The sequence below is a fragment of the Acanthochromis polyacanthus genome, chromosome 15 (assembly GCF_021347895.1).
Source record: "Acanthochromis polyacanthus isolate Apoly-LR-REF ecotype Palm Island chromosome 15, KAUST_Apoly_ChrSc, whole genome shotgun sequence".
Classification (NCBI taxonomy): Eukaryota; Metazoa; Chordata; class Actinopteri; family Pomacentridae; genus Acanthochromis; species Acanthochromis polyacanthus.
The window spans coordinates 3,293,102-3,309,374 of NC_067127.1; the positions used below are offsets into that span (position 1 = coordinate 3,293,102).

The 16,273-nt window shown below is 37.9% G+C and overlaps 1 protein-coding gene across 2 annotated transcripts in view; it reads left to right on the forward strand.

Moving 5' to 3' along the window:
* The window catches only part of LOC110964923 (potassium voltage-gated channel subfamily H member 1-like), a 78,625-nt gene that overhangs the window by 13,004 nt on the left and 49,348 nt on the right, over nucleotides 1-16,273 (forward strand). For both annotated transcript variants that reach the window (XM_051960179.1, XM_022213784.2), the window contains 4 exons: nucleotides 2,042-2,148; nucleotides 2,534-2,662; nucleotides 4,575-4,693; nucleotides 6,188-6,580. In XM_051960179.1, coding sequence (XP_051816139.1) covers nucleotides 2,042-2,148; nucleotides 2,534-2,662; nucleotides 4,575-4,693; nucleotides 6,188-6,580 — 748 coding nt within the window. The remainder of the gene's footprint in view (nucleotides 1-2,041; nucleotides 2,149-2,533; nucleotides 2,663-4,574; nucleotides 4,694-6,187; nucleotides 6,581-16,273) is intronic.

Below are 16,273 nucleotides of genomic sequence, written 5' to 3' on the forward strand. Positions count from 1 at the left end.
TGAGCTATATTTAGATTGCGCTGGAACAGACTGCTGCGGAGTTTGGCTCTAACAAGTAAAGTGAGATGAATGTCTGTGTTTATGGTTGCTTGACCCACCTTCAGGTTTAATTTGTTGTTGTCATGTTTTTCGGTTGTGCGTCTGTCCTATTTTCGTGAACGCAATATCTCCTGGAAGACCTGGAGGGAATTTCCGTGGATTTAGCAGAAACGTTGAGTCAGACCGGAGGATGAACTGATTAGATTTTGGCGGTCGAAGGTCACCATAACTGAAGAATTTATCCAACACGGTGGAGGTTTAATTTCATATTTATTTCACAGGGATGGTGCTCAAAGATCAGCACAAGCATAGCTGTAAATAAACTAGTCAGCAAAAGCTCATTTCCATCCGTTGTCTCTGCCGGTTGCTTAAAAAGATAAATGGCAATTAGAAAAATAAGAGTGATCACAATGAACGCATACAGAATAAAACTAAAACAACACAGCTTTGATTTAACAGTACATACAAAACAAACAGGACATAAAAAATCCCAATAACTGTGAGGCAGTAATTTTTATCCCATTAGAGTCCAGGCTGCCTTTGTTCTTTTCTTTGCTTTCAGGATACATGTGAATACATTTTGATCTACTTCTCCTTTAAATATATATTTATTCTGGGTTATTTTTTTTGCTTTATTTGACAGAGTAGTGAAGGAGGCAGACAGCAAAGTAGGGAGAAGAATGATGATATAATGATATAACTTTTTTTAAGTTGCAGGACCGATATCCGTGAAATGTCATGTTTTTTTAACAGCATGTGATAGCAGGGAAGCTGTCATTCTTCTTCATGAATACGGGTGACTTACTGAAAATGTAAAATAGAAATAGGAGTGATTAAATTAGGACGCTCTCATCTGTTTATGTGGGATCGGCTGAGATGGATCTATTTTTCTCCTTCAGTTTGCTGCTGTTCTCCATTTTCTTAATTCTCTCTGTTCTATCACTTATTGTCCATTAAGGTCCATATCTTGAAGCGTTATTATTGTTTTCTGTTTCAGGTTAATCTGTGGCTGCCTTCTATCCAAACTGTTAGCCGTTATTGAAGCCTTTGCTACTGTGAAAGTAGCTAATTAGCTGTTTTTTTTTTTTTTTTGGGCAACAATCTGTTTTTTTTGTTCAGTTTTTTTCTGCTTGACAGAAATTTCTGAGACCACAGAGTGATGACAGACAGAGAGGAGGCTGTAACAGACCTGAAGAAGCTAATTAAATTTATCAGTAATCGGTGAATAAATATTCAGATGATTGGAAAAATTCCAAATACCAGCCACAATAATCGGTCTGTTTCTACTTAATATGACCTGATCTGGACAGTTTAAGTGAAACCAAGTGGCAACCTCAAAAATGACGCAAAGATCTAAATGCAGTTCCTTAAATGGCCACTTGAGGCTGTATTTATGTGTGAGTCAATCCTCATAGACCTCCATGTTAAAATGACCAACTTTACAGCAGAAAAAAACATGTTTACAGCCTGGTACAACATAAGATTTTGGTCTCTATGGATAATTTCTCCATTCAGGACGACTGTATGGGGTGTGATTTTTATTATACCCATTTAAATTGTATTAAATTTTGAAATTTTGCATGATAAAGGATGTGGCTGGTTTTAATGATGGGGTGGAGACCTTGGCCCGCCTCATGCTCCACCTCTTTTCTCATTGAATTGTACTGAGTCAGGCACTGGCAAGATAGCATCAGTCTGAGCCACCACGCTGAGTTTCAAAGCTTCAGGAAACACATGAATGCTTCGACATTATGCAGTTTGATTTTAAAGGAAATGATCGCCAAGGCTTTGGTGCAGTGACAGAAAAAGGTGCCAGAGCAAAGTCTGACTGAACAAACAGAACAAAATCACACAATCTAATCTAACCAGGGAATACGCATTAAAATATTCACACTTTCAAGCTTTGCTCAGTGCTGTTTAAGAGCAGGAATGAGCGCGCTCGGCCGACGTGGCGCTGTCTATTAAATATTCAAATTGTTTTTTTCCCCTCTGTGTTTTCCAGCTTCATGTATGGGGAGCTCACAGACAAGGACACGACGGAGAAAGTGCGGCTAACGTTCGAGAATTATGAGATGAACTCGTTTGAAATACTGATGTACAAGAAGAACAGTAAGTAGCAACGCCACATGTGAGGAAAAGAGAGAAATGTGAACTTCCACTCTCTTGTCATGCAAATGTATTCAGAGCCTGTGTAACATACTGCAGAGTTCAAAGGCAGCCCAGAACATTTCTACCTCTGCAGAAATGCGCTAATTGGTCGAGGGCCAGACCAGAGAAGCCTTCCTCAGTAAAACGTGGTGCTGCTTCTCCTCTAACAGGTGGAACTTTCCTTTTTCTGGCACCTGTGCAGAAAACACTGAAGTTCTGAGAGTCCAGAACATTTCAGTTTACATTACGCAACCTGGGTTTCTGCTATATGTGCGCCGTGAGTCATTTCCTTCAAAAATAAGCAGGCGATGCTGCTAAATATGTGCTGTTCTTTCTGTGCTTTCAGGGACGCCTGTTTGGTTTTTTGTGAAGATTGCTCCCATTCGAAACGAGCAGGAGAAAGTGGTCCTGTTTCTGTGCACGTTCAGCGACATCACAGCCTTTAAGCAGCCCATCGAAGACGATTCTTCCAAAGGTTAGAGCCGACAAATTTGATCTCTTCAACTTCATGCCTCTTATCAGATCACTTCACAGCGATTAAAACGGGAAAAATGAGTTTACATCCAGACTTGGGCATCAAATCGCCCAGTTAAATTTTTCACAATGCATTTGCAGACACGTGTGATCTACTGCTAAAATTAGCCCGCCAGCCGACCTTACGCATTGTGCATCTGCTCCGGCAGGTACCCAGTCAGTCAAACGCGCCGCCGTCCTGATGGCGATCGGCGCTAAAACGATTCACTGGACTGCATAACTGTTGACGACAGCCAAAATGGAACACGAGTTAGTGAAAGAGGAGCGGCGACAAACGGAGACACAAACAGGATGCGTAGTTGTCATGAAACTGAGATTACAGTTGAGGCTGGAGCGTCAACAGGTGGCTCTCTGCTGAAGGCATCACCGCCTGCAGGCAGCAATAACAAGCCGGGGCTTCTGCTGCTGCTGAATGTGGAGTCGAACAAAAACGCCCACACAGGTCAGCACGGGCAGCGTTTAGTATTTTGTTTAAATTGCACTTGTACAGTATTTGTGCAGCAGCTGCAGTCAGGAGCAAATTTAAAGTACAATAATGCTACACTCCAGGTTTAATAAGTTGTAGGCAGGAGGTTGTCGCTCTTTAACCGTAACTGTGTTGTTTTCGTATTTTCTGTAAACACAACGCTGGTCTGTCTCCGTGGCATGGATAATAATCTGAATCAGAAGGATTGTGTTTGTTTTGCTCGATATCCTGAAAGTTTTAAAATGATCAAACTTCAGCAGAAAGAGGGAGGATTGCATAACGGGGAGGCCACCGGGAGGGATGACCTCCTGTGACGTTCAGCGGAGCGTTCAGTCATTCGTAGTCTCTGGCGCCGCAGCTGTGCTGTCGTTTTTATTCTCCTGTCGATTGTTAGCAAACAGTTCCCCTCTTTGCACATCCAGCAGAGATGCAGAAATGTTGTTATTCATTCGGAGACGTGTTTTTATCCACCTGATGAACATAAATCCAATATCCGCTCTGTTTTTAGTCTCGACCAGCTCATGAGTGAAATCTGTGACTCTGAATGCTCGGCTCTGTTCACCAGCTAGTGGCTGACTTTGTCTAATGTTTTGTGCTTGGTAGGTGATGTAAAGTGCTTTTAAGGGATGGTTTTTTTTGTGCTGAAAACAGCTGCCTGCTGTGGCCAAAAACGACATCAATAAGAGCGAACCAACACACTAAGTTGCCCACTCAAAGTTTTGGGTTCCAAAGTCGAAACACCGTAAAAATAACAGATGATAAACGATCATATGAGGTATTCTTGGACACGATGATGCCACCTGAGTCAGTGCTGGATAAGGCTGGTTACGTTAGCTGCTACTTGCATAAGGAACTTAAATCTGTGTCTGATTAAGTTGTATTGCAGGTAATTTAAAGGCCACATGTGATTTTTGACCCTGTTTTAATGGAGTGTTAAGTTAACAATTTTTAAATTCTGTGTGGTTGATTAATAAAGATACATGCAGGTTAGAGGTAAAGCAAATTCTTCTCTGGCTTATGAGAGCTTTCTGGTCGATTTGCGTCTGGGAATTTGAAGATGTGTTTCTTGTGTTGGTGTTTTCCAGCTGTGCATGAGCACATTTTCCAGATAAAATCAACCAAAAACAGCGACTTTATCCAATCACAAACCTGAGACTTGTTGAAGCTGCCGCTGCCCTGCACGCCCTGGCGATAATCGAGGTTTGATAAGCCTAATTAGCGAACGCAGAGCAATTCTTCAATGCTGACGAAAAAAAAAAAAGATTTTCAGACCCCTTTTCCGACAAGCTGGGATAACACACTGCAGCCCCAGGAATTATACAGTACCAGGAAGCATCTTGAACATCATCGTGTTACAGATTGTGCATACTGTGTGTATAATCCTCAGGCTGGGGAAAGTTTGCTCGACTGACTCGAGCTCTAACAAGCAGCAGAGGAGTCTTACAGCAGCTGCAGCCCACAGTTCACAAAGGAGAGAATGTCCACAAGCACTCCCGGCTGGCTGAGGTGAGGCTCATTCGTGTGAGTTTATTTCTGGTTTTATTGGGTAGAAACAAGTTAAACAGTGCTGCTCTGTGAGGAAATGATTATGTTGAAGTCTGGAAAGTGTCTCTTTGCTTTGAGAGGCTCCTTCCTCACAGACTTAAGGTGCTGTAAACATTTGGAGAGAAGATGTTTTTATGCGTATTTATATGCAGCTCAGAAATGGACAAATGATGATAAACATTAACAAATATAGAGTTCGACTCATGGCATTGTCTAAACCCACATAAAGAGGATTTCCAACTAAGCTTAAAGGTAAGTTAAAGTGCAGCAAAACCTGTAGAAATACACAATCCAGACACAAGTGTCATTACATCTCCACTTGCAGTTCAAGCAAAAACATCTCCCACCACCTGTCAAATATGTAAAATCAAATTAAATAAGCAATAACAGGAGCCCATAAATTCATTTAATACACTTTCTTGAATCTCTCTCCAGAGCAGGAGGAGGTGGGCTGAGCCAAGACACCAGTAGCAGGATATGTAATAGATATGCATTTTTTTATCCATCGCTTCCTCTGGAATAGAACCGACTACATAGAACAGCGGCTCAAGTGGCAAATCAACACTTAAAATGGATCTTCTTTCCATCTGAATCCCCTCAATAATCCAATCCTCTCAATAGTTTCAGTTTTGGACAGTCCCAATATATGTGAGCGTGGTCTCCAATTTTGCCAGAGTTTCTCTTGCATGAGTTGTTGTTTCTTTCATCAAAGGTTGAAGTTATGGAGGTGTTTTAACCCACATGTTGTCCTCATTTATGGGCACCAAAAAATATTGTTTCCTTGTCGGACAAAAATCCAAAAATTCAGCAAAAGAAATTCCTCGAATTTCTGAAAAATTGCAAAACCTTCAGGAAGAAAATTCCAATAATTCCTTAGAAGTTTCCCTTGAAAACTTTATTTTAAAAAATCCACCAAATTTGGCAAGAAAATTCTTGTAAATATTTTCAAAAAAATGAGTAAAAATCTTTAAAAAAAATGCTAAAAATATCTAAAGTGATTACATACATATCAGTAAAACTTCTAGTATTTTCTTTAAGAACATTCACAAAACATAAACCAAAATCCAGTGACATTTGCTGGACTTTTGTTGAATCTTTGAATGTTCCTAAGAAACATTTTTAACATTTATTTTTTCCTACCAAAAAATGTTCAAAGTTTTCCCAATAATGTTGAAAATGTGGACATCAGAAGTTTCACTGTGAAAATACTTTTTTCCCCCACATTTTCCAGCTTTTAAACGGGTCAGTTTTGACCCGCAGGACGACACGAGGGTTAATGTATCTCATCTTTATGGAGAGAAGATTTAATTTTACAAAAATCATACTGTGAGCTAGAGACCAAACTCTGACAGATCTTCCCCATCAGGATGATGAAACTGAAGCTCAACTTGCCACGTTTTTGGCCTCCTGCTGTGCTCAGTCATTTATCTGCCTCTGCTGGTGTTTCTCCCGCAGGTTCTGCAGCTCGGCTCAGATATCCTACCTCAGTACAAGCAGGAGACCCCCAAAACCCCTCCTCACATCATCCTGCACTACTGCCTCTTCAAGACGACGTGGGACTGGGTCATCCTCATCCTCACCTTCTACACGGCCATCATGGTCCCCTACAACGTCTCCTTCAAGACCAAGCAGAACAACGTGCAGTGGCTGGTAGTGGACAGCATCGTGGACGTCATCTTCTTGGTGGACATCGTTCTCAACTTCCACACCACGTTCGTCGGACCCGCCGGCGAGGTCATCTCAGACCCCAAGCTGATCCGAATGAACTACCTGAAGACCTGGTTTGTCATCGACCTGCTGTCCTGCCTGCCGTACGACGTCATCAACGCGTTCGAGAACGTCGACGAGGTGAGTGTTTGGAAACTTCATGCAACAAATCTGCCTTTTTCTGCTTCTTAAACACGAAGAGTTGCTGTTTTCCTTCACCTTTTCTCATCATAAACCAAATATTTTTGGGTTCTGATCCGCGAATTGGACAAAATCAAAACCGAATATGTCATTTTGAGGTGTTGACTGGCATTTTCTTTTGCCTTTCACTGTCATTTCAGACACTGCAATCATGAAAAATCATCAGATTTCGCTAAAATGACGACTCGGTAAACTTATTAGTTGATCAACACGTCTAACCAGCACCTATTTTGATAATCGATTAATTATTCACGTCAATAATTATGCAAACATGCCCAACATTTCATGGTTCCAGCTTCTCAAATGAGGAATTTTACAGTTTTTCCTCTTTGGTTTATTGTTTTAAATAAAAAATGTGTTGGTTTTGGACAGCTGGTGAAACTAGACATTTTTGAGAAGCTTCCAGACAACATTTCACATCATATTAATGATAAAAAAATATACATTTAATTACATATTGGAGTTTGTGAATAATTAAAGTGACATGAATTATGTTTAGTGATAATTTTACTGATAATTTAACATCAATTTTTGCTGCACAGTGAGCTGATTGAGCTTCCGTTAAAGCAGAATGCAACGTTACATTAAAGATCGTCATTTTAACTAGATATGTGGTGTAAGTAGTGGTGTTAGTCCTTAATACGTCCTCTAACATGTGATTAAGGCATATTACGCTGTGTATGCCAATCAAGACTGTGATTTTTTTTTTTTTTTTTTTTGGTGTCTTTACTGAAACCAGCAGCAGTTACTGGACCCGAAGAGTCAAAAATGGAAATTATACAAACAACACAAAGGACAGGAAGTCAATGGAAAATAGTTTCTGGTTTTTGCAGCAAAATTGGACCAAATTAAAGACCCCAAAGTGACCGTTTCTCCTGTGACTGACGGGCTGCTGGCTTTCCACTCGACCACATTTAATAGCCAGCGTACATCAGAGCGAGCTCACGGGTCGTTGTTCCGTGTAGCGACGGCGAAAAACAAGTTTGAGCCAACGGAATATTAACACGCTTGTTTGTGAGTTTGTAAACGGTCCTACCACTGCGATGAGTGTTTGCTGGAGAGCCGTCGCAGGATCTTGAGATAATTGGCACATTTTAATTGGGGAAGGAGCATTAGCACTGTTGAACTGGGGCGCACTCCGACGCTCCGCTGTGCAACCGATGCCCTTACCCCGTTAACACCTCATGACGGCCGACGAAAGGACTGAATCGGGAGGAAAACACGTTTGCTGTTTTACCTGGAGAGCATTTTGAGCACCGGATAATTCAGTTTTACCACTCCAACTTAAATAAATGTGATTTAATTAGGTTGTCTGGTAGTAGAGGAGTTGGGTTGGCTGTGGAAACCGGTCGTTTATTTGTCACCGAAGAGACGAAGCAAATTCTGCACTGGAAAAGTTGCTCCTCTCACCAACTTATTTCAAGGAATTTTTTCCTTGAAAGAAGTGAAAAAAATCTGCCAATATAACACGTGAAAAACGGCTTGGTACGATTTATTGGAATAAGATATGATATTTAGAATATTGAGATCTTAAAATTACCTGGGAAACTTATTTTAAGCTTTATTTTACCGGGATTGTCAAGCTTAGGTGTCTTAAAATAAGCCAGACATGCTAAAGAAAATAGCAATTTTTCCATTAAAAAATAGATTTTTGCTTTCATATAACCTTCTAATTTGAGATCTATTAAACTCAATTTGAGTTTTCTTGCAAAATTCAACTCAAAACAAGATAATTTCATGATTGTTTGACTTAAGACATTTAAGATGCATTGTCTTAACCCTCCTGTTGTCTTCATTTACGGGCACCAAAAAACATTGTTTGCTCATCAGAAAAAAAATGTAAAAATTCAGCAAAAAAAATTCCCCAAATTTAAGAAAATTTGCAAAACCTTTAGAAAAAAATTCCAATAATTCCTTAAAAGTTTTATTTAAAAAATCCCTCAAATTTGGCAAGAAAATCCTTGTAAATATTTTAAAAATTAGTGAAAATCTTCCAAAAAATCCTAAAAATATCTAAAGTGACTCATATGTATCAGTAAAAGTTCTAATATTTTCTTTAAGAACATTCACAAAAGAATCAACCAAAATCCAGTGAAAATTCACTGGATTTTGTTTTTTTTAACATTTCTTTTTTTCCACCAAAAAATGATTAAAGATTTCCCAAAAATGTTGAAAATGTGGCCATCAGAAGTTTCACTGTGAAAATATTTTTTTCCCCACATTTTCAAACTTCAAAACGGGTCAATTTTGACCCGCAGGACGACGCGAGGGTTAAAACAAGATCATTTCAAGATTGTTTGACTTAAGATATTTAAGATACATTGTCTTCAAATATCGCTCCATCTTGCTGAAATGTTACTTAAGTGAATTCATCTCAAATCAAGTGGGATGAGACATTTTAACTAAAAATAAGGACAAATATACTTGGTAATATTTGGAGTTTCTGCAGTGTACAGAGTGCTTACCTGTTAAAGTATTTACTTGTTTGCTATATATCTCTAGAAATGATCTTTATGGGGAAACCAGAGCTTCTGAATCTGGTCCACGTGTCCCCTCCAGTTCAGTTTTTTTTTCTTCTAACAAACACTCTTTGATTAAATGGAGTCTCGAGGTTCTGCATTTGCCAGTTTTCATTAAATCAATGCATCTCTGTGCATTTGTGCTGCGGCGTGCGCCTAAATGTGTCGCGTCTCATGATACGTGTGCGTGTTTTTGTGACATCGCGGCCGTGCAGAGTGCTGCGATGGCACTTGGGCGGTGCATGGCGGCTCTCGGGGGGGCCGTGGGGCAGCACGCTCCGTACAGAGTGATGTGAAATGCGGTGGTGAAGCTTTGCTGGTGGGCAGCGGGTGTATTTGCAGGTCCAGCATTTTGACCCTTTCTACTCTTTCAACGCTTCAGCATCCTTAAACGCTGACGGGTTCAAGCAGCAGCAGTCAGGGGTCAGCAGGAAGGAAAAACAAAACAGCCTTCTGCGGTTTAAAGGGCAGCACTGGTGTTAGCGGAGCTTTTGATTTTAAAAAAACAAGCCTAGATCGCCTGAATGGCTTGTTTTTGCTGTCTTGCCAGATCAGTTTAAAGCACGCTGTTGCTTTATGGTGTCAAACACGCGGTCCGCGGGCCAAAAGCGGTCCTCCAGAGGGTCCAATCCGGCCCTCAAAGTGTAAAAATTACAGAGAAGACATTAACTGCAGATTGTAAACTAGTAAAACTATAAATTTAAAATCATTTCTAGAACTTGACAAGTTGTTTTGATCATAAAGTGAAATTCTAAATTGTTAGAATTCTACAATTTGGAGATTCCACTTCAGTTACAGAAATATTTTTAGTGTATGAAGGAGTTAGTTGTTGGAACCTGAAGTAACATGAGTTTGACACCCCTGATTTAGGGAGACAGATTTCCTCATAATGAACATAGGCTGTGTTTGAAGTTAACCAAATATATATTTAACTGTCATTTTTTAAAATAAAAAGGTCAAAAACTCTCTGTTTTAAAGGGGCACAGAGGAAGATTTTAGCGGAAATGTAGCGTTGCCTACATTTCCCATAAGCCTCGGCGCGCACTGTAGCAAACTGTCGTAAACGAGCGAGCGAGCCTCAGGAAAGCCGGCGGAGTTGAAATCATTGTTGAACAATAACGTGTGTAAATGACTCCGCGGTCTAATGTTGTAAAACAGAGTTGTCAAAGCTGCTCTGAGCTACGGAGTTAACCGCTGCGAGCTAACGTTCGGTAGCTCCGAGCTAACGTTACATTAGCCAATACCAACACAGTGTTTTTGCCACAAAGTTAGTCAACTAAACCAGTCACAGTCAAACTAATCCCATAGTCTACTAACCACACATCGCAAGCAACACACACAAAAGACAAAAGAATTGTATCAAACTTACAAAGAGCTAAAGTTACGTACCTGTCTCGGAGAAGCACAGCCAGCTCGGCATCTGTTTTGATTCCTTTTTGCTTCCGGAATTCTCTCCACCTCTGAAATGCCTGTCCAAGATGAACTTCTCTTTCGCTTCGTTGCCGATCTGGCAAACTTTCTGCTTGCAGACTTTGCTCCGTTTGCTTCCTTTTGCGCTCCATGTTTGCCGTCTTCTCAACCAACTCTCCGCTCTGCTACTGCTAAAAACAACTAGCTCCGCTCTGCTACGCTCCGTCAGCGCACGCGCACCGTATTTGCTGTAAATCGCTCTGTCTCTCACAGGAAACTCTAGACGAGTCGACAAAAAATTAATAAAATACAAACATTTACAAAACCAAAATGATTCATGAATCGAAAATGTGGGCATTAATAAGTGTAAATAACGAAGATTCATCCACATTAATATGAGACTTTGTTACGAGCATAAAAATCTTCCTCGGTGCCCCTTTAAACCTTAGAATGAGAATATTTAACATTTTTTGTGTCATGTTCAGTAGTAAAATAAGTATCTCAGTATTTTAGACTAAACTGGACAAACATAGACGGGCAAAATCGGTTAAAAGGACATAAAGGAGCTGCCCATTTCATTTAGGGAGAGAAATTGTTTCCTTATAATGAACATATGTTGTGTTTTAAGTCAACCATTATGTAATTTGTCATTTTTTTGAGCAAAAATGTCAAAAATTCTCTGAATCCAGCCACAAAATGTGAATATTTGCTGGTTTTCTTGGTCGTATTGAATGGTAAAATGAATATCCTTTTATTTTGTACTCCCTTTTTGAAAAGACTCATCATTTAAAGAAATCAGTTTGACCTCATGGACACTGTAATATATATTTCTAATGATTAGAATTTCATAAACCCAGTCATTTGTTGGTTAGAGGTGCCTTGTGCAGTGAATCGCTTCGTTTGCTGTCCCACAAAAACAGTTTAAAAAGAAGAAAGGGCTGCTTTGTTGCTGTAGGAGGACAAATTCTTTCATTAAAATGAAATAACGCATAAAATAATACCAGGCTTTTTATGTAGATACAGCAAACCAAACATGAATTATCTGAATAGTGTGTTTGCTGTCATAGAAAATCAGTTAAAAGCACCTGAAAGAACCTCACTGTGGCTTTAGAGAGAAAATCTTTCATTATTATGGACGTACGCTGCATTTGAAGTCATTTTTTAAAGTAAAAATGTCAAAGGTTCTCTGATTCCAGCCAGAAAATGTGGATATTTTTACATTAAACTCAATATTTTTGTATTTCGGGCTCTTAGTTGGAACAAACTAGTCATTTATGAAAGATAATTTGACCTCAGGAACATTGTAATGTGCATGTTCACTCTTTTATTTCAACGTATTTTTATAAACAGAATTATTTGGTGATGAAAGGTGCACTGCAGAATGAGTCACTATATATGGGAACAGCATGCGTTTTCTGCCGGACAAAATCAGTGAAAAGGACATAAAAGAGCTGCACTGTTGCTTTAGAGAGACAAATTCATTCATTATTAGTGTCATTTTTATTATGGAAAAATGTCAAACTCCCCAATTCCAGCCTTGAAATATAAATATCTACAGCTTTTCTTGGTCATGTTTGTTAGTAAACTGAATATATTAGTATTTCAGACTTTAAATTGGATAAAAACTAAGAATTTAAATCAGTCACGATCGTTTTAATTCACATTTTTTGCTCTCATTTTAATTTATTTTTTAAACTAAAGGATTTGTTGATTTTAAGGTGCCCTGTAGGTTTTTTGTTTTTTTTCAAACAAAACATTATATCCTCTGGAGAGAGTTCTCTATACAGTTCATGAGGACTAAGTGGAGATTAATGATTCGTCATGGCTGCCAAACATGCAGTTCTTTAGGAATTAAATATGGCTGCTGTGTTCGTTGTAAATAAATAACCTGTCACCTGGTCCAATGATGTGGCTCTTAAATGTGTAGTAGATTAGATCAAGTGTTGATAACCTAAACAGTACTTGATAAGGCAAATAAATGGTTGGTTTTTGATCTTTTTTTTTTTTAGAAAGATGTTCTATTATGTATTACCTATGTAAATTGACCATAAATGTAGCAAAATCAACTATAAATTAGAAAAAATAACCATAAATTTAGCAAAATTAACTATAAATTAGAAAAAAACATAAATTTAACAAAATTAACTATAAATTAGAAAACATAACTATAAATGTAGCAAAATCAACTATAAATTAGAAAAAATAGCCATAAATATAGCAAAATTAACTATAAATTAGAAAAATAATTATAAATTTAGCAAAAGTAACTATAAATTAGAAAAATATAACCATAAATGTAGCAAAATTGCCTATAAATTAGAAAAAAACCATTCAAATTTAACAAAATTAACTATAACTTAGAAAAAATAGCCATAAATGTAGCAAAATTAACTATAAATTAGAAAAAATAACCATAAATTTATCAAAATTAACTATAAATTAGAAAAAATAACTATAAATTTAGCAAAATTAACTATAAATTAGAAATACTAACATAAATTTAGTAAAATTAACCATAAATTTATTAAAACTATAAATTTATTAAAATTAACCATAATTTTAGTAAAATTAATTATAAGTTTAGAAAAATTGACCATAATTTTATCAAAATTAACCATCAATTTGGTAAACTTAATGATAAATTTAGTAAAAGTAACCCTAAATTTAGCAAAATTAAACAAACTGTTGTATTTAAAATTTAATTTGGTCATCGGGGGGGGGAGACAAGAGAAAAATGTCATTGTAGGGGAACTGCAGACCTATTTGGTATTTAAAAAAAATATTTTTAAACTTTTTCTCGTTTTTTTTTTCTTTAGATCTTTTACACAACTACATGTTTTAGTATTTTGTTCATGGATTATTTGAAATTTGTCCAGTTCTGGAATGACCCTTAAAGAAAATAATCTACAGCTCTGATAATAACAGTTATTTACAGTCCTGCTCTTTACAGTCTAGTTTTCTACTTTGTGCTTTAAATGAGGATCAGAGGTGACGAGGTCGTGGACACGCTGACTGTAAACACACACCAGATGTTTGACCACACTTCCAGGAACTTTTTCTGTCTCTGCAACAACTCGTCGACTCCAATTTGCTCCAGATTGCTTTGAGGCGATCCGCTCCCGGGGTAAATGAGAGCGAGTAAACTATTGCCTCTGTTATTAAACCGCTGCCGCCGCCGCAACATCTCGCTGCCGCTCCAGACCTTAACGACTGGCATGAATAACTTTGATGGCTGTTTTCCCCAACAGGTTTCCAAATACAGAAGGGGAACATCATTAACAAGGAGCGGCTGTCAAAGTTATTCTTGGCAGTCTCCTATTGCCGTTCGTCATCTCGGGACCGACTGATGCCGTTGTCGATGATTGATATCCCAAAATGGTTCACCACGTTGTTCTCACTTTGCAGCTTGTTTTGTTTTCATGTTTCCTTTCATTTGATTACTGAATGTTGACTTTCTTTTTTTCTTACTTGTGCTTTCGTTTTTGTTTCTTCTTCCCTCTCCATCCCTCTTGTGTTTGCATGGCTCCCCCTCATCCTTCATGCATGGGACGTGACGGGAAGAATTGGAACCACCGAGCTGTCACTCAAGTAGGCTTCAGTGTGATTAGAATATGATAATGAACAGTTTTGTGCCTTTTTTTTTGTTATTTTACTTGCACACTTGACAAACGCGTTACGTAAACCCTCCATCAGGCTTTTTAGCAACAATGGCCGCTCACTCTCCACGCTTCCCGTGACATTTATTCTCGCGTTTCGGCCGGAGTGCTCGACAGCAGAAGCATCAATGCATGAAAATAAATGTCAGGGAAAGCAAGCTGAGATACGAGCCGCTTGTTGTTGTTTTGTTTTTTCCATTCCTGCCAAAAGCTTTTCATTGCCACAGCGGTCCTCTGCAATACTTTAAAATGAACGACGGCACAATTAAAGCTGCGTGACGGCAGTAAAGTGTCATTTATGACAAACTGATCACAGTTTAGATTTCAAAATAAAGGTCATCCTGCCACTGGAAATATGCTTTAATGTTGGGAGGTTTGAACATCTAACAGTCATCGCTGACTGGATCTTCTCTTGATCTGAAAACTGGGTCAGATTGGAGGAAATTTTCATCATTTTGCGTTAAAATTGAAGTTGAAAGTGTTCATGACAGGCGCATTTGACTGCAAACAGCCTTTGTAGCTCGTATTCATTTTATTTACAGTGTTGTGGTTTAATTGAGCTCATTTAGCATCAACTAAAATTAGTCAGATGAAATTACTCATTGATCACATGCCCGATAAATCAAAAAATTGTAAATAAAACAAAAAAAAAATAAGATGCAAGTGAGGTGTTTTCATAAACCTAAACTAATGAATGGTTAGTAATAATATTTAATAGAGATACTGCTATTCATCCTTCGCTTTTTTGATAAAATATTTAATTTTATAGTTTCAGGAAGGTTACAGAATCTATAAAATACAACATCTTTTTTCCAAAAGTAGATATATTTTGAAAAATATGGTAAATTCCATTTGGTAGCTGGTCAAACATTCAGTCATAATCTTTGAGGCCAAGATGAACCAAAAGTCTTTTAATGCAAACAGTTAATCCATCTTTTTTTCCACTAATAGATGTATTCAACAGGTAAGAAAATAAAGCTATTTTTAGGAAGACATTAAGCTGTAAATGTTGAAAAATTGAAAGATTATGGGAGTTTGTTTCTTTTTTTGCAGAATTACTTCAATTGAAAATTGAAGTAAGGGAACTTTTATAAGTAATTAGGTAATTAAACTGCTTGTTTTTGATACAATAATGACCTTTTTCATTACAGGGTAACATTTTGGGAATTGTGCACATTCAATTTCTTGCCAAGAAAAGATAAACCCCTTTGCTTCTGCTGACGATTAGCTAAATTAGCTTTAAAACAAGCTGAAGCTAGCAGGTGTCTGAATCTCCGTAAAGCCACAAAGTGTACGTTTTGTATGTATTTGTGTGTAAATGAAACAAGCTACTTAAGCTGTGTTAATCAGTGAGCTTACGGGTGTCATTGGGTGCGTTTTTGAACTCTGGTGAGAGTCAGGCTAGCTGTTAGCCCCTCCTTTAGTCTTATGCTAAACTAAGCTAATCCTCTGGTTTAAGTCGATGCTAAATGACCGAGATGAGAGTGGTGCTGATCTTCTTATCTGGCTTTTTAATTAACTCTTGTAGGTGGATAAGAATAGCACATTTTGATCCTGGCCCAGTTAGCCTAATGTAGCATGATGGTGATAAATGGTGAACTTGCAACTATATTTATAAATGTAAATGATCTTTTTTTAATCGCTTCAATTTCTTCTGGCCCCTGTGTTAAGCTAAGCTAATTGCCTGCTGGCTTTAGCAACGTACAGTAAGCATTTGGACTGAATGGTTTGGGGCAATTAAATTGTGGTTATATTGCAGTTATGATTAGATTTGTAATAACTAGAATAATAACTTTTTTTAAACAGCTCAAACGCAAAACATAGAAGACAAAATATCAACATTAAAGTACAGAGAACAGATAAAATGCACAGAAATGTGACAAAACCATGTCAATATTAGTCAAGTCACCAAAGCAACAGCTGTTAATGAGTTTTCTAGTAAAGAAACAGGATTGCAAATTTATCTGACAAGTTGAAATATTAAGGCTAAGACCCTACAGTTGTTTATTATATAAATGCACTTGAAAAAGTTAAATATTGTGGCTAAG